At 31.0% G+C, this 24240-nt stretch overlaps 1 protein-coding gene across 1 annotated transcript; it reads right to left on the minus strand.

Moving 5' to 3' along the window:
- Positions 1 to 10511: 10511 nt before the first annotated feature.
- On the minus strand, positions 10512 to 11861 carry LOC100810865 (E3 ubiquitin-protein ligase ATL6). The gene has a single exon (XM_003536043.5). It carries the CDS (start codon positions 11822 to 11824, stop codon positions 10745 to 10747), a length of 1080 nt encoding a protein of 359 aa, XP_003536091.1. The 5' UTR covers positions 11825 to 11861; the 3' UTR covers positions 10512 to 10744.
- Between the last annotated feature and the right edge of the window lie 12379 nt (positions 11862 to 24240).

Consider the following 24240-nt stretch of genomic DNA (forward strand, 5'->3'; position numbering starts at 1 on the left):
TGCAAAACACTACACCCGTGCTTGTTATTCCCACCCTAGCTGAAGTCTATCTATCGGATAGGGACTGGTTTTATAATATTTCAACGAATAGAGAGCATCTTGAGAAGAAGAAACCACCCTAGCTATGAGATAAGAACCATTAATTTTCTATGCTTCCTCCTTCAGGCTCCAACATAAAGGACAAAAGTATTTCATTTTCTTCCTAGCAAAAATTTAATATCTTGTGAAAAATTAAGAGTATCCTTTTATATTTTCATTTATCACGTATTATTTATATGTTATAAAAATTCAATAGCTTTTCTTATTAGTAATAACTTATTTTACATTTTATTATATATAATACTTTTTATACTAAAAAATAACATGTGATTAACTGGTGCTTCACCAGCCTTTTCTTTCCCATCCCAGCTTCAGCGATCTATCTATACAAGAACAAAACTACAAATGCCACATCTCATCCCATGAAGAAAACAAAACAAAAACTTTCTTATTATACTAAGTCTGATGCTGCACTAATGCAAGGCAGTGCAAATGTTTGCTACAACATATAACAGATTAAATTAAAGTTTCGTCGAGATGTTCACGTTATCCCTATTATTAGTGGCATGGGTTGGTGGCTATTGAAAGACACTACATTAAAGGCAACCACCAAGGAATAGGTGAGTGGCTGCTAGCAAGTGTTGAAATAGGGATTCTGTGAGGTCTGTAATAGTGTAAGTATGTTACTATTAAATAATACTGGTGAAAAAGTAGTTGAAAACTTTGAATTCAATAATTAAATTAAAAAGGACTCCTTGATGACTCGCTTCATTTCGATAGATAAATTGATTGAGTTAACACAAGAAATTTTAAGCATTATACCTCTCCAATAAAAATGGTTTAATATTTTTATTCACTATTGGAACAAATGACATAACATTACTTATAGATAATTGTTGTTTAATAAATTTATATCATGAATAATTTTTTAAAAAATATTATAAGATCCACAAAATTATAACAAACAATTCATCTTAACAATTATACTTTATAAATGTTGTTAGTAACAAAGTGACTAATCAATTAATAACTAAAGATACTCACTGGTGTAATTGCAAGTACTACTACTAAAGTCCATTAATTAAGAGGAAGAACCACCATAAGCGTTCACCAAACTCACTGATGCAACGTGCCCCCTCCGTCCAATTAATTACTAGTACTTTAATTGCTAGAATTGGTCCCCTTCCATTATCTACCAAGCATGAATTATTGAGAGGCTTTGAAATTCGTTTCGCCATGCAGTATCCTACTTGGCAGCTAGTTAGTAGTTAACAACCACATTTGTTGAACGTTTCTTTGCAACAGACACAGCCACTTGGGGTAGGTAACTAAGTGGGGCCGAAATACCTCCGAAACTTCGAACAGAACGAAAACAGTTTCATAGAAAAAGAATACATAATATGCACTGAAGGAAGTCGTAATCACCCACGACGAATAATAATACTATGCTTTGAACAGAGTTTAGAAATTAAAAGTGTTCAGAATTTTAAATTCAGTTCAAATTAGAGGGCTATGGATTTTATAATGAGGTGTTGACCTGCTTGCTGCATATGACCGTTAATAACATCTGCTATGAAATTCTAGGGGCTTTTGACAAATTATTAAGTAATTAAAAAAAGTTAGACAAATTATTTTTTAAGTTTCTATAATTTGGTCAAAATTTTTAAATAAGTACTTACAATTTTAAAATTGTAATTAGATTCATATCCTTTTAAAAGAGTTCTTATACCTTAAAAATACTCATTTTTTGTTAAATGATTGTAAGTTACTTAAAAAACTAATTATGCATATATAGTTGCACATGAAAAATAGTAAACAAGAAATGGAGCAACCATTAGGCAAGAAAGTGAGATAGCATATATATAGTTCGATTTAGCAAAAGGGTACACAAGAGAGTGGTGGTTGTGGTTGCAGAACAAGAGAATACTGAATATTGCACTTGTACGTGGCGAATTTTATAAGAATTCTTTTGGTAATAGAAACACCAACGAGGCTTCGGTTCTTGTCTCCTAGGCACGAAATCGCATTATCGCTGAAAGCACCTCATTCTCTTCCATCTCTTCTAAATGCCAGCATATATATACATATATGATATGGGGACCCAGAAAATTCATAGAAGTAGAACCAACATAGACACGCTCTCTTTTTACTCGAGTAAGAGTGTAGGTGGAAAAAATATATAAAAAAGATTCAGTCTTTGTAGGAGCCAAAAATTTCGCTTTATGAAACTTTATTTTTTTATTAGGATTAAACTTCATATTGTCCAATCTGCATGCAACGTTCTCGGTGTGAAAGAAAGAAGAGGAAGGGTTAACAACAAAATATATTCTTTTCTCACCTTGTAAAACAATTTAATACAAGTAGAGTTTTTTTTTTGGTTCATAGCATCAACATCCTAATTTATAAGCATGCTAATATTCCAATAATTGTGGATTCAAAGGCTAGGAGTAATTCAGTTCGGGTGAAAGTGAAATGTTTCGTCCCACCTGAAAAGATAAAATAGATAAGAGAGAAAAAAATAATGTGGTTTTTACAATACAACCACAAGAAAAAAAAAAACCTTGGGATATCTGCGGACCATTTTAAAATTAATCTGACAAAAAAAATGTATTTTCAAAGAAAACAAACTAAAAAAATCATTATTAAAATATCAAACAATAACCACCGTATTTAACATATATAGTAGTATTATACAATTATTTTTACCTTTCACTTACTTTTTTTTTTTTTGTCTTTTTTTTGTGTGAAGACATTTAATTTTTTTTGTCTTTCTTTATATGCATTCATCTCAAATAAGTATATTTTTTAAAATAAAAATAATAAAAAACGATCTCATTTAATTATGAAAGCATGCATTCAGAAATAAATACCTCAAGTCAACCCGTCATTTATCATTGATACTACCTTTTTAATAAAATTTATTGCGAATGAATTCCACTCTCTATGGCGTGGTCGATATACTACGTACCGTTTTTCTTTTCTTTTTATCACTTTTCCACCAAATATTTCACACACAAAAAACCTTTCCACCAAAAGCTAGAAACTGTTGAAATTAGATAATTTATATGGTAATTAATTTTTCTAGTAAGGTAATTAGTTGGTTAAAGTTTGTTATAACCAACAAGTCTTATAAATAAGAGGCATGTGCATTGTTAAGTGTAAGTTTTTGATATCTTTGTTTGAAAAATTAATACAAACTATTATTATAACTTCCTTCCTCTTTCTCGATTATCACCCTCACCATCATTAGTTCATAGTTTCTATTATATTATGTGAGTATATGTGTGAGGTTTGTCTTGTTGCTCTAACAATTGGTATTCAAAGCTTCGTTACTGATCTTGGTGGGAGCTTATGACTAATTCAAAAATGGTATCTGTATCATGGAATTTGTCAGCTTCTCTTCCTATTCTTAATGGGAAGAATTATGATTGATGGTGCGCTCAAATGAAAGCAATCTCTTGCTTCCGAGATGTTTCTGATATCATCAAATCTGGTGTTCAAGAACTTGGTGCAGCTCCAACAGAAGTGCAAAAGGTAGCATACCAAGAAAACAATAAGAAAGATGGCAAGGCTTTGTTTATCATTCGTCAAAGTGTTGATGCAAATATCTTGGAGAAGATATTAGATGCGAATAATGCAAAGAAGGTATGGGATATTCTTGTGAAATCCTATGAGGTTGCTAACAAGTTCAAGAAGGTGAAATTGTAGACCTTAAGGAGGTAGTATGAGCTTCTACTAATGAATGATCAAGACAGTATAGTGGAGTACTTCACTCGAATGCTAACCCTCACAAACCAGATGAAGAACTATGGTGATAGGATAGAAGATGCAATGATAGTGGACAAGATTTTGAGAACCTTAACCCCAAGGTTTGATCACATTGTTGTTGCAATTGAACAAGGAACAGACCTTGAGGGAATGAAAGTAGAAGAGCTACAAGGGATTCTTGAAGCACAAGAAATAAGACTCAATGAAAGAAATTCATTGAGATCCTCAAACCAAGCTTTGCAGGCTCAAACTTACAAAGGGAATTCTAGTGATCAAGACAAAAACAAGAAAGGCAAGGGAAATTGGAAGAAAGGGAAGAATCAAAGTGAAGGATTGAATTCTGCACCTAAACAACAACAAAATTCTAAAGACAACAATAAAAATGTAGTACACACAACAAAGAGGGTAGATGGAAACTTGATATAAAATCACTCAAATGCTACAATTGCTAAAAGTTTGGCCATTTTGCAAGAGAGTGCAAAGACAAAAAGGTGCCAAGGAACGTTGATGAAACTCAATTGGCACAAGATGAAGATTCTAACTCTAATAATGTGTTGTTGATGGCAACAACCAATATTAAAAATAAGAATGTGAACTTGTGGTATTTGGACACGGGTTGTTCCAATCATATGACCGGACACAAGGAGTGGTATGTTTCCATTGATAATAAGGTGAAGAGCATAATTAAATTTGCAGATAACAACTCTATGAATGCAAAAGGCATTGGCAAAGTGATCATACAAAGGAAAGATGGCCAGTAGGCTCTCATCAGTGATGTTCTCTATGTTCCTAATATGAGGAACAATCTACTGAACTTGGGGCAGCTACTTGAAAAAGGCATTTCAATACAAATGGAGGACAATCACATGAAGCTATTTGATCAATCTGGTAAGTTGATCTTAAAGTCTCTTTTTTCTAGAAATAGAACTTTTAAGATTGAACTTTAGATTGGTGATTTAAAATGCTTAGCTACGTTGATAAGTGATGAGAATTGGAAGTGACATCATAGATATGGTCATTTAAATTTCAGAAGTTTAAATGAACTGAAGAATAAAAGGATGGTGCATGGCTTACCTGAAATTGAATTGCCCAAACAATTACGTGTTGAGTGTTATGAATCAAAGCAACCTAGAAACTGTTTTAAGTTCGAAGCACCTAATAGATCAAAGGAGAAACTATAAGTGGTATATTCTTATGTGTGTGAGCCATTTGAGGTGAAATCCTTAGGAGGCAATAGTCATTTTTGTCTCCTTTATTGATGAGTTTACTAGAAAAAATTGGATTTACCTTATTAAGCAGAAAAGTGAAGTGTTCTCCATCTTTAAAAAATTCAAACTGCTATGTGAAAATCAAAATGGCAATGTGATTAAGGTACTGAGAATTGATGGAGGTGGCGAGTATAATTCAAATGAGTTTCAAGTGTTTTGTGACAAAGAAGGAGTATTGCATGAGATTACTGCACCCTACACACCACACACAATGGTGTTGCTGAGAGATGGAACAAGAGCATTATGAACATGGCCAGAAGTATAATGAAGGGAAATTAAATGCCACATTATTTCTGGGGAGAAGCAGCCTCCACTGCGGTGTATATTCTGAACAAAATTCCTACAAAGAAGTTGCAAGGATGTACTCCTGAAGAAGCATGGTCTGGGCACAAGCCACGTATGAGTCATTTTAGAATCTTTGGCTCACTATGTTTCAAGCATGTGCATGAGAAACTAAGACAAAAACTTGATAACTAGGCAGAATCAATGGCTCTCATTGGTTATCATCTAATAGGTGCCTAGAAGTTGTACAATCCCAAGATGAAGAAATTTCTAATTAGTATAGATGTGTTCATTGATGAATCATAGAGTTGGGATTGGACTACCACAACAACTGATAATACTGAAAGGAATGTGATTATGCATTTTGATAATGCAGATAATGGAGTATAAACTATTGAATTAATTGACATTCAACTCATAAGATCACAAAAGGAAAGACAAGCACCACAAACACTCAAAGATTATGAAAATACAACAATCAATGTAGAGGGAGAATTAGTCCATTTTGTCTTGTTTGCTAAATCATAACCGGTAAGTCAAGGAAATGCTTCTCAAAGTGCTCATTGGAGAGATGCTATGGAAGAAGAACTGAAATCAATAGAGAAGAATGACACTTGGGAATTAGTTAATTTGCCAAAAAGAAAGAGACCAACTAATGTAAAGTGGGTCTATACAACCAAAATGAAGACAAATGGAGAAGTGTCCAGATACAAGGCTAGACTTATAGCAAAATGATTTTTTTTACAGAAACATGGCCAAGATTACAATGAAGTCTTTGCATCAATAGCTAGGCTTGATACTATGAGACTCATTGTAGCATGTTGACCGTTTGACAAGTGTGCCAAATGTCCAAGTAGTGAAGACTCGGAAGTCTGAGTGTCGATTTCCACAGGGACTCTATTTTATACTTGTGTTGGATAATTTACAATTTATAAGAGGAAAAGATGAGATAAGGTAAAAGATGAGCTAAAATAAATAATAACTGAAATGATAGATATTAATAAGAGACAAAAGATATAATAGGGAATTCAATGGGATGAGAATGTTGGGACCTAACATGCCTTATTTTCTAAAGATGTATTGTTTTATATTTTACTTTATCAATTAGGTTAATTTTTCCTACCCACATATATTAGAATACTTGTTCCTATATCTCATGATGACAAGTCTATCTTACCTATCTATCTCTCAAATGTCTTTGTAAAGATTCAATAGATAAAATGCATGAAGTTCTAATTATATATGTTTGCTTTGATGCATGGGCATAATGCAATCACTCTATGTCTAGCAATGATTTTATTAAGATACCCCTTCCTTTTAGTTTTATTAGAAATTACCCTCTATCGAGTGACTAATCCCTAAAACTGATGCATGTAAGACTTTCCTTGTATTTCTATTAAGGATTACCCTTTGTCGAGCACCTAACCCTCAAAGATAATGCAAGGATGAATGATACATGAAATTAAAATAAGAAAGGATAATAGGAAAGAAAACACATGTTTGCATTGATAGATATGAAACATACAATACATCTTTGGCTTTTTAGGTCTGTCAGACCCTAACTAAGGGTTTAGCCTCTCATAGCCATAAGGGCCTTACACTTGAAAAGGGGTTTAGAAACTGATGGAATAGAAGGAATGGGAAAAGGGAATAGAAAATGATGGGAGAGAAGAAAGAATTCCTTAAGGGAGAGTTCTCAAGCTTTAAGTGTGTATTAAAGTGCTTTGAGACTCGGTGTATCTTTTCTCCTTGACTTGACTCCCTTTTTATAGTTGTTGGAGTAGACTTGGGTCTACGTACTCGCACTAAGCCTGCGTTGCTCGCTTAGCGCAGGTGCCTATTTTCACGTTTAGCACGCCTCTTCTCGCTTAGTGAGGATACTTGTATTTGCACTGGGTGCGTATTGTGCGCTGAGCGCGTCTTGGGCTAGGCCTTTTTCAATTTTTTGTTATTTTTTGTATCTTTTTTGCTTTTAATCCTTCCTTTCCATATCTGTAAGCCATGAATGAGAAAAACATCATTTCTTAATAATTAAGCATAAATAATTACTAAATAACATTTTAAAGGATATTTCCATTATATTTTTATTATAAATAATAGTTCATATTTAATAATTATCATAACAGTAGCAAGTTACAGAAATTGGTCAATCTATCAGTTGGATGTGAAGTTAGCTTTTCTTAATGGTCCTCTGTAGGAAGAAGTGTACATTACACAACCACTTTGATATGCAGTGATTGGTCAAGAATAGAAAGTTTACAAACTAAAAAAGGCATTGTATGGCCTTAAACAAGCTCCTAGAGCTTGGAATTTGAGAATTGACAACTTTCTGGTTCAGCAGAAGTACACAAAGTGCACTATTGAGCATGGAATCTACATCAGGAATCGAAGGAATGATGTTCTAATTATATGTCTCTATGTTGATGACCTTCTAATAACTGGAAGCAATATTGAAGATATGGTTGAATTTAAGAAAAGGATTATGCAAGAATTTGATATGACTAATCTAGGTGAGTTATCATACTTCTTAGACATTGAATATCCCAAGAGAAGTGAAGGGATCTTCCTGCATCAAAAGAAGTATGTGAAGACATTTTGGGGAGGTTCAACATAAGTGAGTGCAACCCTGCAATCACACCTGTTGAGATAGGAATTAGCCTTCAGCTAGAAGGAGATGAAAAGGAAGTTGATCTGACTTTATACAAGCAAATTGTAGGCTCACTGAGGTATCTATGCAATACTAGACCAAATATTGCATACTGTGTTGGGTTAATAAGTAGATTTATGAGGAAGCCTAGGATACCTTACTGCCAAGCAACTAAAAAGATCATGTGATACTTGAAAGGTACTCGGGATTTCTATCCTCACAGTCAGAAGAATACAAAAGGAGAAGTTTATGGCTAGTGACTCGGATTAGTGTGAAGATAAAGGAGATAGGAAAAGCATTGTTGGTTATGTCTTCAAGTTTGAGTCAACACCGATTTCTTGGTGTTCAAGGAAGCAAGGTGTAGTTGCATTGTCAACTTGTGAAGTAGAATACATTGTTGCAGCTATGGCAACATGTGAAGTTGTGTGGCTCGAGGCTGTGATGAAAGAACTTAATTTGAAGATGGTCAAGCCAATGAGATTGTTAATTAATAATAGGTTAACTATTGACTTGGCAAAACACCCAGTGACACATGGGAGAAGTAAACATATTGAGACCAAGTTTCACTTTTTGAGAGATCATGTGAATAAGGAGAAGTTTGAGCTTGAGTTTTGTAGATCTTAAGATCAACTAGCAAACATGTTGACAAAGCCTTTGAAGTGTATCAAATTTAAGGAAATGAGAGATAGGCTAGGAGTAATGTCTTGTACCAATATGAATTAAGAGGAAGTGTTGAAATTAGTTAATTCATATGGTAGTTAATTTTATTAGTTAGTAGTTAGTTGGTTAAAGTTTGTTATAACCAACAAGCTTGTGCATTATTAAGTGTTTTTTGATACTTTGTATTTGAAAAATTAATACAAACTATTATTCTCTTTTCCTTTCTCCCTATCCATCATCATTAGTTCATAGTTTATGTTATAACTTGTTAGGTTTGTCTTGCTTCTCTAACAACAACGATTGAATTATTCAATAAAAATATTATTATTGATACAATCGACATGAATTTCAATTTCTTTTGAGTACGTTTTAAATTCAAAATTTATGAATAATATAATAACTTGTTTGAGGAAAAAAAATTTAGATACTTATGTTTTGAGGGACTTTTATATTCCATGACTGAGTTCATGTCTTTTTTATTATCTAAATTATTCAAGGGTCTAAAGTCACTTTTAGATATCAAATGCCAATAGTGTCAAATCAAAAAAGGATTATCCAATAAAAAAAACATTGAATAATAATGGGATATTTAATTGCAAACGTATAGGAATGAGTTTCTGGCTAAATTCAAGTCTATTGGGAGGCCAAGTCAAAAAAACCATCCTAATAATTTCGACGCCCATGCACTCCCCCGACTATAACACCGTAAGCCACGAAACTCTAATTGACGTAGTCAAATTATCTGAATATTTAGAATTTAAAATAAAAATTTCTAATTTCACTATTTTGATGAAAAAAATTGCTTTATTTTTCATCTTTTGTAATTTCTCGATTATCTCTTTTTATCTTCTTTATCTTTATTTTTATTGGAGAAAAATATCAATAATTTTTTTTAACTTAAATGTTAATATATTCTATTGGATCAAAAATATTAATAAATTATCATTAGACGAAAATATGAGAAATTTTTTATTGGATCTAAATATTAATATGTTTCTATTAGACTAATTTGTTAAACCCAAAATTTCGTTTCATTGAAGAATAAAATATAATTTTAGGATAAATTTTTGTCATCTTATATCGTTACAAGCATAACATTACAACAATTATTTGAAAAAATATATTGACAAACATAATTTAAAATAAACATAATAATAACGATAATATTGATTAATCGTAATTTGTCTATCACAATAAAAATTACTCAAAATAAATATTGTAACAGTATATCAATCATTACAAATATTTCCAAATTACCCTAAAAGATAAATATATCTCATATTTCACTTCTTCAAATCTTGGTTATTTCATTAATGACGATGAACTAAAGTTAACGGCCAAATATATTTATCATACTTTTTACATTTTCAATGACTAAATTTTATATTTTCATCTTTCAAGAATATATTTATTATTGAATTACACAATCAGAGATAAAAGTGATTATTTAACATTCACATTCTTAGAGGGTGAGAAGACTAAAAATAAAAAGAATATTATATGACAAATATATTGACAATTAAATATAATCATGTTGGTATCATTTCAATGATAAAATTATGTCTCTATGCCTAACAGTAATTAATTAAAGTTTATTGTTGGATATGATAATTTTTATTCTTTCCAAGACTAAATTATTAGACATATTTATCAACAAATTATAATTCAACCACAAAAGTTACTCTTAAAAAAAAATTAGAAGTCCATCAATAGTCCGAACAAGTGAGCACGTATCGTGCATGCCATTTTCTGTGCAGTCTGTAGATCTCCCTGAGCCACCAAAAAAACAAGAAAACATCCCTTCCCCACCCTTTCCAACAGGAATCAGAATCACTTCTGTGTGTATATATATATATATATATCTCCATTTCCGTTTTATTCATATCTGAACTGATGACCAAGATTATGATTTAAGAATCTATCGTGATTCAGGATTTCAGTTATTTATCTTCAAACGCAAAACAAGTGTGCCAAATATTATACACATCTTACAAATTCTAGCGTAAAAAAATCGTGGCAGCAAAAAATAATTGGTAAATACAATAAAATATTGAAATCTTGCAGAAGGGGGAATCAAAACTCAAACAGACTCCACAGCAGGCGGCGGAGGCAAAGACGCAGCAGCGGAAGTTCCTTCGCCACCGTTATTGGCCACCCTGGGCGACCTAATCGACGACGCTCTCACCAAAAAAGGCGGCGCCATGGTGAAAACCCACCGGTCCGACTTAAACCCCCGGTCCAACCGCCTCGACGATCTCCCTCTGCTACTTCCTTCACCGGTTCGATACCCCCGCCGCGAACTACCTTCTCTCGGTAAGATAACGAGGCTTCTCGCGCGATGCAGTTGCGGGTTCTGCAATATCTGCTTTCTAACTTCCTCGGGAAGCCGCAAAGTGAACCGTTCAGTGTCTTCGCCCGGCAGGACTAAAGAATGACCGGTCGAGTGAGACCGCGGGAATCGCCGCGGCCGGCCCGACCGGGAGCCTCTGGTGCGGTTCCGGTTCAGCGTCTGGTTTAATGACAGCACTTGAGGTTCAGTGGGAACGGGAGGCTTGGGGTCTTGCTGTTGCTGTTCGGGCTCGACGAGGTCGTTTTGGGCTTCGTGTTGGGCCTCGATGTCCTCAGGAGCGTTGAGGATTGGGATTCCGTGGACGGACTCGCCGGGCTGAGGGACGAGGTTGGCGCGGCAAACGGGGCAAGTGGTGTGGGAAGCTAGCCACTCGTCGATGCACTCGGGGTGGAACACGTGGTCACACTTGGGGATTAAACGCAGCGTTTCGGTGTCCTCGAACTCGTTCAAGCACACAGCGCACTCCAGAGTTCCCTTTCCCAGCTTGTGGATCTTCACCGCCGAGTACTCCAGCGTCGGGAAGGTGTCGATCACCGCCTGCTCGAGGCCGCGGGTGCCGCGCCGTGAGCGTCCAGTGGCGGCGGCGAGATTGCGGATGCTGGCGGAGGGGGAGTCGGAGCAGTGGCGGATGTAGATGGAGAAGAAGCCCATTAGAAAGAGGGCGGCGATGAGGATGACGATTATGATGGCCATGGAAGGGCTGAACTTGTTGTAATAGGATTGGTTTTGGTTGGTGGCAGGTTGCGCCGCCGCAAAAGGAAAGAGGAAGAGAAAGAGAAGGAAACAGATTCCTCCATTTGGGTTATTCATTTTGGGGATAGAAATGAAATCAATAATATTAGTGAAGGAGGCGAGGTTTCTTATAAATGTGGGGGAGAAAAGGAAGGGAAGCTTCATAAAGAGTGGGGTCCGCACTTAAGTCTTACACTTACGTCACTTGCTGGTCAGAGACGGTGTACCACCGGGATCAATGCAAGTCTATTAAATTATCAGATGCCACACAAACTTCCAAACTAAATCCCAATTCTCTTACTCTTGTCTTAATTTTTTAATTTCACTTTTATGTTTCTATTTGGTCAATTATTTAATTCCAGCTTTCTCACACGTCTCTTTTCTTTTTAGATAATTCTTACTTAATCTATTACATCATTTGCCTAACTATTAAATCAAAACATATATTGTATTTTTTTTTTAAATTCACATGCATTTTCCTTTCTTTATTTTTATATCTAATATTCAGTTATTTAATTCACTAAGATTAAAGTTAATGATTATTTTAATTAATAATAATAAATTTATCTTAAATTTATATTTTTTTTCAAAATTATTATTATCATTAGATACTTCTAATGGTTTGTCAATATATAATTTTTTCTTTTAAGAAAAAAATATTTTATCTAAAAATAATTAATATTAATAATATTATAAATTGAGTCTTATAAAAAAAAGTAACCTTTTAAACTTGAATTTTATAAATATGAAAAAAGAAAGAAGTCATGTAGGACAAATAGTATGGAATTATTTTATTCTAATCATTTAAGTTTAAGTTGTGTATACAATTTTGTTTAACTTTCCTGTAATGATACGTATAGTCTTTACTAAAAATTCCACATGTATTTTCGTTAAATTTTATTAAAACAGGTATTTATATAAATTACAATATAATTTATCATTTTCTTTCAACATTATGTTTATCAGAAATTAATTATTTCTTATTCAGGTTTTATATGACAAGCTTATGTAAACTAAGTAATCGGATATAATTGGTTAATATATTAAAATTAAAATTAAATTGTTTGACTATTATCACAGTTCAAACTTTAGCGAAAATAATTTTTAATGAAATTTTATTTATATTCCGATTGATGTCTGGATTAATAAGAATCAATTTCTCCTTATGAATTAGAGGGTAAAGAAAAATGAAATATGATAGACTTATGTTCATGTATTGTATTAAATTCTTAGTAAACATCAAATACATAAATTTTTACAAAATTTAATATAAAAAGTCATGAATTTGATGTATACAAGAGTATTCATTCACATTTTTGCTTGAATTAATCATAATTTTAAATTAATAATACAATATATATTTTAACTTTCCAATTACAAAAGATATAAACAAACAAATTATAAATATATTGATTTTATTCCTTAAAAGTTATATATGGATTATATTTTTATGCCATACATATAAAGATATTAAATTAAAAATAATAGTGTTTATTATGTTATTTATTTTATTCTTTTTAATTTGTTCAAAATCAATCATAAGATCAAATACATGCATTATCTTGTTTCAAGGGAAATTCTCTTGCATAAACCATTAAATTTTTAAAAAAATAGATGGTGAAAATAAGAAATGTCTTTAAACCGCAAGGATGATATGTGATAAAGTAAAAAATGGGTAGTAATTAGTGCTAACAGTCCTATTGGATAATTTTTTTCGGTATAACTGCTCCCATTAGAAATGGCAAAAAATTCATATTTATGGATATAATCACTAGTAAAATCCAACACAGATAGAAAATGGATATATAAATGAGTAACCACAGATAATTCAAATGAGTCTTTTTCTCTATTTGTTTGTAAGAGGACAAGGGTGAATACGATATTACCTGTATCCATGCGCATCCACTACTCGCTGATGTACGTTAAATGTCCTTTCATTAACATAGATATGCCTATAGAACTTATGCATTGGATTGCACTTTTATTTAAATTTATTCTTCAGAGAGAATAATTTTAGATGTTTTAAATAATTTTATTCTCGAAATGTGAAAAATCTTATATACTTGTATTATGAGAGAAAAAGGACATAAAAAATGGTTAAAGTAGTTTTTTTTAAAATATATATGGATATACGTGGATATATATATATATATATATATATATATATATATATATATATATATATATATATATATATATATATATATATATATATATAAAGTCCACAGCTAGCTTTATATAGGGTACTCAACAAGTAACATGGCAGGTACAACTAATTATTTTTAGGTTAAATTAGTTTTTTTTCTAAATTAATATTTTGATTTTTAATTTTTTTGAGTTTAATTTAATTCTCTAATTTTTAAAACTCATTTTTTCCTTCCATCTAAATTAACCTAGCGATATTAGAAAATATAGGTTTTTTGACAGTTTAAAATCAATTAATAATTATTTTAAACTATTACAAACTGTAATTTTTAAATATTGTTGACTCAATTTTGATGGCAGAATCAAATTGAATCATTTTTAAAAATTAGAAAACCAAATTAAATTTTTAAAAATTAAAAAATCAAATTAAATCTATAAATAATTAGAGAATTTAAAAAATAATTTAACTTTTTTTAAATAAAACTAAAAGATAGTTAAAGAATACTTTAATCATAATTTTTAGTTATTCTAGTATTTCTTTAAAAAAACGTTTATTTAAAAAAACTCTAATAATAAGTAAAAAGTACTTAACAATTCGTTTGCATAAATAAGTATTTTCATATTAATTTATAAGAATAGGAAAATATTTTGCATGATTCACATAACACCCTGGAATGGATTCTCTTGACCCACGTGAAAATTTGTAATTTAAATAACTATACATTCTTTAGTCTTGACTGTCAAGTTGATAGTATAAAATGACTGGATATTATTTAATTAAGATATTTATATAATTTTATAATAATTAATATTCACGAACACAACTATCTTGACATATTTGTTTCTGTTTTTTTTAATAAACAGATAAATAGTAAAAATATCTATTTAAATTATTTGCATATTATGATCTGCGTGTGCTTATTTAAATATTCATCTTATATATATATATATATATATATATATATATATATATATATATATATATAAATTATGAATTTTATTTAAATTATTTGCGAATTATGTAGTCTGGTATATAATTGTATACATAGGTCTTGTGTGTATTGCTTAAAGTTTCTATACATCTTTATTATTAAGGAGGGATTGTTCGGATTGGGATATTTAAATAATTTTATAATAATGAATATTAGTTGTTTTGGCTGATGTAATAATTAAGTCAGTAAGTGTAACGGTGGGTACCCGTTTACCCTACATACTCCATTTCAATAAATTTTATTTTGATGACAAAGAAAAATGTATTATGGATACCCAGCGGAACAAATATTTTTAAATAAAAAAAAGGATAAATATAATTTTGAAAAGAAATTATTGAAGTAACATGCCGAATCATTGAGGAGGGGCCAAGGCATGTTGATCCAGAGAAACCACGAATCATGACACTCCTAATTCGGCCTAAAAAAAGTAATCAGCACAATTATTTCTTTCTTTGAGGATGCGTGTGTGCCAAACAGACAACCCATATAATAATTAGTTAGCCAGTCTTTTATTTCTAACTGGATGGCAGCATATTAAGAAACACACACAAAGATTAAGAGCTTCCATATATAGAATTAATGAGGGCAGCAAAGTAATTATTGTACCAAATCCCATGCTCCATGCATGATGCACGCTAATTTTAAGCCATGCAAATTGGAAAGCAGTACCAATGCATCTAATCCGGTTAAGCCTTAGCGTTTTCCATTTCTATTTCTAACACGATGAGCACCAAAACTAGCTCTTCCCTAGATCGAACTACCATCAATGTTAATAATGAATTCAATTCAGCATATATATATATATATATATATATATATATAAGGTTGATTTAGAGTACGTCTTGCTTACATTGCACAATACACGTACGCACAGAGAAGAGTTATACATTTCGATCTTAATGGTCAATAGTGGATAACAATATGAAATGTATTTCACATTTAGATTCCTTTCTAGAAGAAAATGATTTCATTGTGTGAACTTGTGTAATTATTTTCTCTCTCTCTCTTCATTTGACCTATCTCTTATATATTTTAGGTTTCCCTGCCGATTTTCTTGGTCGAGTTATGAATTTGATTTTGAAAGGAGAGATAGGGAAAGACGCACATTGGTCAAATTCTAGAAACGTAGATGGGAGACTTTGGTGGCTAGTAAAAAGATAGACTTCGCTATAGGGCAAAGAATAAAACTCTCGTATATAACTTGGGATGGAGAACCGTGGATTGGCACCATTGGCTTAAGCTCTTCCTTTTAAATCTTATCCTCTCTAGTTTTTTAATGCATAAAAGTTATGTGTGCGAATAGTATCACTCAAGTGCTTGAAATATCATACAAATCAACTTTTTTTTTTTTTTATGATTGATCAAACTGCTCAATTAATGCTAAATATTGAAGAAAAAACATGGTGGTCAACTCATGTTTTAGGCGACTAGAAATAAAAAGAAATATACTTTTATACGTTGAATGTAATTTCTTTTTTTAAAAAAGACGGACTTGCGAAGCTTTATACCTTTTAGTGGTCAAGCCATCTCTGAGTAGCTAGGGAGATATAATGTATTCTGTTGAAAACAACTAATAGTTAAATATATGTCATGTATATGAAGGCTTAGACATTAGAATTTGAATATTCCGAAATTAAATTCTTAGTTTGGATTAGTACACGGGAAGATGAAGTAGCTAGCCACATGTAAGTTAGAAAAGAAGTTATTGAATATGACTAAAAGCCTGAGTTGATATATAACATTTGATTCAACCTTTTTTGTTTATTTTTTAAAAAAAAGATAATCAAACACAATTTAAAGAAATTATAAAAGAGTAGTTTTTTAAAATAAAAATCTCAAAAACCCAAACTTTCAAGAATTTCATTACAAGATCTTTTGCTTAAAGAAAAATAAACTAAGAAAAATCAGACCAAATAACCACCAAGAACACATTACATTAGATTATCAGGAAGAGTTTTAGGAATACCTGGATTCATAATGATTGATCAACAAATGCAGTGGAATCTGAATCTGTAGGTAACCGGTGGCTTCATAATTCCTCCTCAACCGGAACCTCTTTATTCCTTAATAGGACTTTCGTAACTCTTTAGATGGAAAAAAGAGAAACTATATGTGACGGCTCGGTATATTGAGAATCATAGTTTTCTTATGGTGTGTTAACCTAATAGAATTCTTATTATCCCTTAATGGGCCAACACTGACATCTGCTCATTTAAGTCCATATCATTTGATTTGGTTGTTAACGGGCTCACTTAATTTGATCACATAAAATAAAACTCACTAATGATAAATAGCTAATATAATTGTCTTATAATATTAGCTCACATTAATTATTGGAATAAAAAATTTCAACAATCTCCCACTTGGGCTACATATTGTAACAATTTTATCAAAAATCCTTAAGCACGCTTCTGTATGCTATTTATCTTTAGACTTCCACCTTAATAACCTAGTTCATCTCATGCATCAATAATGAAATCATTGCGTCTTTGTCACTACAACAAATGTAACTAGACCCCAATGATTACCACATCAGTACACTCAATGACATAGGTCAATATGGATAAACAACATGAAAATTACATGCAATGTGATCTTAGTCATGCCTATTTCCAATTGGTCCAAACTTTATTCTTTATAGAGATCAATCCAAATACAACATAAATATTGCAAACAAAACAAGCTTATAATGAAATGATTAACTTCAACTTTATTTCTGCAGAAAATCTAAACAACAAAATATTTGTAAACCATAAGATATAGAACATAAGTAAGACTCCCACTCAACTAAGGTACTATCAGGAATTACACCCATATGAGCATTGTGCTCATGAAAAACTTAAGTGTCATACCTCTGGTAAGTGGATCAGTTAGCATGAAATGAGTCCTTATATGTTCTATACAAAACTATATTTTTTGGATTCTTTATTTAACAACTAAATATTTTATGTCAACAAACTTTTACTTAGTTGAATTCTTAATAAGACCGCTAAGATATTGTTCCAATAAACACTTGATGGCTACTTAATGTTGGCGATAACAAGCAAACCAGTTATAATAATTTAGCAATCATAAATTCTAGTATGATGTCTCATAGTAAAATATTAACTCCATTAACATGGTTAAATGTGGATCCTTATGTGAAGTGATTGTTATTAAGACATTTTAAAAAAATTGAAGTCATAATACCCAATGATCTCTAAACTTCTAGACTTTCGATATGAAAACATGTAGTTTCTTGTTCTCTTCAATTAATGCATAATGCACTTTACTACTTTCTAGTGTTGCATACCAAGATTACTCATATATCACCTTAGGACTCTCACAAAAAACTATTTTAGGATAATAAAAAAAATAAACTTAAGCACACATGATAAATTGTAATATAACTGCTTTGAAACAATAAGTTGTATTATGATAGTAGGATGTCATCAACATATAATACCAAAATAATAAATTTACTCCCACTAAACTTTTAGCACACATAATCATCAATCAAATTTACCTCAACACCATAAGAGACAATCTTGATGAATTTTGTAATACCATAAACGAGATACTTGTTTAAAAAAATAAATGGATTTCTTTAGTTTGCATACCATAGACTTTAGATCATCTTAAACAAGGTTTTATGGTTGTACCGTATAAATTGTTTCATCAATGTTTTTGTTTAGAAACGTAATCTTTACATCCATCTATGCAAAACAATTATCAAAATGATCTACAGTGTCATTGTAGTCCTAAGAAAGTCTCTTTAAGAAATCAGAGAGAAAGTCTCTTTGTGATCCATGTCTTCCTTCTTATAAAACTTTTGGCGACAATACAATCTTTATATATCTCAAAATTACCCATTGAATCCATTTCAACTATAAATATTTATTTAAAACTTATGGGTTTCATACTTTCAAGCAATTTGACGATATCCCAAATGTCATGTTCAGCCATCGATTTTATTACATCATTTATGACATCAATCCACTTGAGAGTTAGAACACAACATGACTTGACTAAGGTCAATTAGACCTTCTCAGTCAACCTAATGTTATATTCTTGTTCTTAAATAAATATGACATAATCATATCAAATTATATTTTTCCTTTCTCTAGTGGATCTTCTTAATGATACTTCTTGAGGTTATTGAGTTTGAACTTTAGGTGGTGCTTGAGAGGAAATCTTAGTGTTGTCTAGTATTTTAATAATGTTAGGAGTAACATCATTATTTAATTACCATATTTGTTTCTTGAACAATGGTAAATACAAAGACTTATCTATTGTCAATAACAGATTATTCTTTAAAGACAACACTCCTTGTGTTTCCTTCCACTCCAAACTCAATATCCTCAAGGAGTCTTGCATGTCTCAAACATGAACTTAATGTGAGACTGTAAAACTTATACATGCGAGACTTTAAATGTAACAAAAAAAATTATAACTAATTATCTTTAAGTTCAACTTACCTTCATGCAGCCTATAAGACATTGTTTCGACTGAACATTCCTAAATGTGTATATGCCTAATGTTGGAATTTCCCTGACTCATACCTATAGGGTAGTGACTACTTTAATTAGTATCCTAAAAGGATATAAATTGCGTTCTTTAATGTGTTTCCTCAAAGCGACTTTGGTAGAGAGGAATTAAACTTCTTACCATATTTGTACAAGTCTAGTTTCATCATCCTACAACTTTGTTCGCACTAGGTTTGCCTAACATTACATGTTGTAAAATAATTTCACAATTATTGAAGAAAAACATATGGGAGACTCCAAACGTTGTACCTTATGACATATATACCATAGTATTCTCCATGGTCACATTTGACAACCTTAATTTTCTTTCTTGTTCTTAGTTAAAGTTCAACTTCATCTTTAAAAGATTGAATGGCTAGAGGCCAAAACTTCTCATAATTTAAATAAAGAGAAATCATCTATGAACATAATAAAATACATTTGTTCATTCCATGAATCCATAAGGAATAGAATACAAATATATACATGTATTAGTTCTAAGACATCTTTATTTCTTTCAACATCTGAATTCTATTTTATTTGTTTATTTTCCCTTTATATACTCAATATAGACTATAAGGTCCAACCAATATAAAGGATCCAGAATTTTCTATAACACAAGCATCCAAATTCTCTATTAAGAGATATCACTTAAGCGCTTATGTTATAAAGTAACAAAATTCTCATTTAATTTTAAGTTTTGTACCACCTAAAAAAAATGCTTGCAATAGGAACACTCAAATATCAATAAAAGAACTCATAACTTGCAACATTTGAATCACGCGAGAGACTAACTTTATTATTTTTAATTGAACAAAAATAACTGAATTTGTCCAAATTAGAAATAAAATTTGGTTTAATAAATAGCTCAATATATGTCTCAACTAAATTCAAATGAAATTGAGTCTTTTAAAGCAACATAAAACTTCTCATAACTTTAACTATAACTTGGTGTCATCGCTCACATAAAAGAATCTTTCATTATCACTTGGCGGATGACTCCATAGGTAGCATCGTATATACATGCTTTTGTGAGTAGTAGAACCAAAATCTACCCACTAACATTCTTCGGTACAAAACGAAATTAACTTTAAAATAAACAAAAATGAGAAGTTTACCATTTTCACACACTAAATAGTGTAAATGGGACCCTTTTTTTTATATATGTCTCATCCTACAAAAGCAAAAAGGAAATTCCTTATCTTGTTCTCTTGTTTCTTCTCTAGAAAAAAAAATTATGCAATATCTTCAACTCTTAACTGACTCCTCTCAAACTCTAAATTTTATACATGCAACTTTGGGATTTAAATAATATGAGTAATTTAAACCATAGTAGTAACAACAACAACAATTAAAGAAGAGAACAATAAACATACAATGCTCAAATAATCTTTATGGTAAATTCCAAGACCCAAACAAGATATCTAGCGCATCATTAATCCTCAATCTTTAGATTGAAAAAGACAAACTGCAAGTGGTACTCTCAATGCATTGATCAAACATTGGTGATAAGTCTTGTCAAACAAAGATTGTCTTTGGGCACTCCATTGTTCACATGGAAAACTTATATGATGATTATTTCGGTCAAATAATTAGTCTTTGAACATTTCATTATTCACATGGAAAATCACACTATTTATAATCGCCACATGTTTACCATCGCAAGCATGTAATTATTCTGCCAAATTATATCTTCCTTTGGGCCGAGCACAATTCACACGAATAATTCTATGCAACATCCATGTAAATTCAATCAAATCAACTTACGTAACAAATGTTACTTTGACAACATGTTGTTTCAGTTAATTTAACCAAAAAATACAAGACAATTTAATATAATAAATGCAAGGTCTTAAAATTACATAACTTTCCCATATAATTTAGTTATATAAAAATATATATAACAGAACATGCAAATATTTTGTAAAACAGACCCATCACAAGATACCCAGTACAACATTAATTCATAGTCTTTGGACAGAGAAATTAACTTGTAGTTGGTACTCTCAACGCAATAGTCAAATATTGACAATAAATTCTGTCAAATCATAGTCTTTCTTTGAACCAACTATAATTCACATGAAAATACCTTATAATTGTCACACATTTATCATCACAGGTACAAAATTATTTGGCCAAATTGTGTCTTCCTTTGGGCTGAGCACAATTCGCATAAATAATTTTATACTAATATCTATGCAATTCTAATTAAGTTAATTTACGCAATAGAGATTATTTTGACAATATATCATGTCAATCAATTTAATTAAAAATCACTAAGTATGCAAATAAATGGGAAAGATCTGGTACTGCTAAATTAACTTCAATCATGATAGCAAAAAATATAAAACATTAATTACAACAAGTAAATATCATATTCTTGAATTATATTTAATGTTATCATTGATTTATGCTTAAAATACCACATGCATCTTTCTTTTGCTTAGAGCAGCCTTAGTTTTCCTTTTTTTTATATATATATATATATTCTTAGAGGTTACACTTAAATGAAAATGCACGAGCAGTTCTTCACCAAGCTCTATCTTAAGTACTTTCAGTTTTGATGCCAAGTTAGACATTTTCATTATGTACTTCCTTATATAACTTTCCCCCTCTTTTTTTTAACAAAAAAATAAAAATAAAAACTGCATGCACAAAAAACTTCCTTATATATATTATGAACAATAGCCATAAAGAGAAGTTGTTCACAAATCCAAATAACGATGTTAAAAAAACAAAATACACCTGAATTTAAATCAAATATCCAATTTACCAACAATTAATATGCGTTGTTCCAAAAAAAAAAAAAACTTGGGTTCATATAACCAAAGCAATCCAGGTGTAATTGGAATCAAATAACTTTAAATCCCAATAATCTAATAGTAATGACGGCTCTGATATCACTTGTTGTAATTTTAGGGGATCCTTGTAAAATACCAATAACCACCAAGAACACATTACATTATATTCAGGAAGAGTTTTAGGAATACCTGGATCCATAATGATTGATCAATAAACGCAGCAAAATCTGAATCTGTAGGTAACCGGTGGCTTCATTGTTCTTCCTTAGCCGAAACCTCTTTATTTATTCCTTAATAGGACCTTCGTAACTACTAGAGAAGAGAAATTATATGTGACGGTTCGATATATTGGGGACCATAGTCTTCTTATATTGTGTTAACCTAGTTCTCATTATCTTCTCATGGGTCAACATTGACATCTGTTCATTTAAGTTCATATCATTTGATTTGATTGTCTAACAGACTCACTTAATTTGGTCACATAAAATAAAATCCACTAATAATAAATAACTAATATAATTATCTTATAATATTAGTTTACATTAATTATTGGAATAGAAAATTCCAACATAAAAATCTCAAAAACCCAAACTTTCATGAATTTCATTATAAGATCTTTTGCTTAAAGAAAAATAAAGTAAAAAAAATCAGACCAAATATCATGTAAGTATATATAACTATATGCAATCTTATAAATTACAATTGTTCTAGTGGACCTAGCAGTGATGCAACATTAATTTACGTGTCTCGCCTTATTTTAATATAATTTTTTATTAATAAATATCTTAAGCGTAATAAATTAAAAATATTAAAATCACAGTAGAAAAACATTAAAAATTATTATTAATTATAAGGTTGTATTAGTGGCATTTTTTATATTTCCTTTAATTTTAATTTTTTATTAATCTTTTTATAACGCTAATTAACATTGTATTCATTCAGTTTGGGATCAGTTAGGTGAGCTTTGGCGTTGCGATGAGGATTTTTGATTGGCAACATACAATGACAATCGAGTAGAAAAATAGTTGTCGCCTACAAATATTTCGACATTCAAGTCAATGTCAAATTGAGGGGAGTGAAAAGTGAGATTTTAAATCATACCTATGCCTTAATATTGTGTTTAGTAGAGTGAAATAAATATGAATGAAAATGTGAGAATGAAAAGAGATGAAAAAGAATAAAGTAAGATTGTTTGATTTAGATGAAAGATGACGAAAACAGATAAAATATTTAAATTAAAGTTGTTTGGTAGGTAAAAAAATAAAATAAGAAAATAAAATATTTATGCAAACTAAAAAGAATTTATGCCTTTTTAACAATTTTGCAAAAAAAAAAAAAACAATTTATATGAACAGACATATAATCGATTAAATGCTTATGATAACTTTTCTTTTAACACGGCACTCACGGGTATGGCTAGCCGTTTGAAAATAGAAAAAAAATAAGGCACTCACAGGTATAAGCTTGCCACAAGGGAGAGGAGTCGTTCTTAAATAAAAAATTCTCAGTTTTACTGGACAATTTTACCGGTTTCACCTCAATTTTCTAGGTGAAAGGGCGCTCAATTAATGAACTCGATGTGAGTTTTTAAACTTTCAGCTTAAAACCATCTCAATCAAACATGTTGCATGCATCCACTTTCTGACTTTCAATCATCTTTCACCTATATCAAACAATGCATAAGTTCTTAAATAGCATTCACTTGGCATGAAAGATGGTAATTCTACGTGGTAATTAATTATACTGCACACGAATGATGTGGACATGATCAGAATGTCCGTGGTCAAGTTATTCCTAGCCAGCTGGGTGCCAATTAGGCTAATCACTTCGTGAAGTCGTAACCTAATCAGCATAATCGGAAACATATGAGATGCTGATAAAAAAATATGTGCAGCTAGCATGATAGTACTTATGTATACTATATATGTGGCTTACATTTCTGAGATCATGTCACAATTCACAAGTACAAGAAAACTAAAGGGTAATGATTCTCTTATATCCATAGCCGATTAGTGGTTACTGGTTACCAAAATGGTGCTTTCTTTCTATTA

This window comes from Glycine max, chromosome 10 (assembly GCF_000004515.6).
Source record: "Glycine max cultivar Williams 82 chromosome 10, Glycine_max_v4.0, whole genome shotgun sequence".
NCBI classification, from domain to species: domain Eukaryota; kingdom Viridiplantae; phylum Streptophyta; class Magnoliopsida; order Fabales; family Fabaceae; genus Glycine; species Glycine max.

Excerpts from the sequence above, each read along its gene's own strand:
- LOC100810865 (XM_003536043.5), bottom strand. The coding sequence starts at position 11,824 with ATGAATAACCCAAATGGAGGAATCTGTTTCCTTCTCTTTCTCTTCCTC.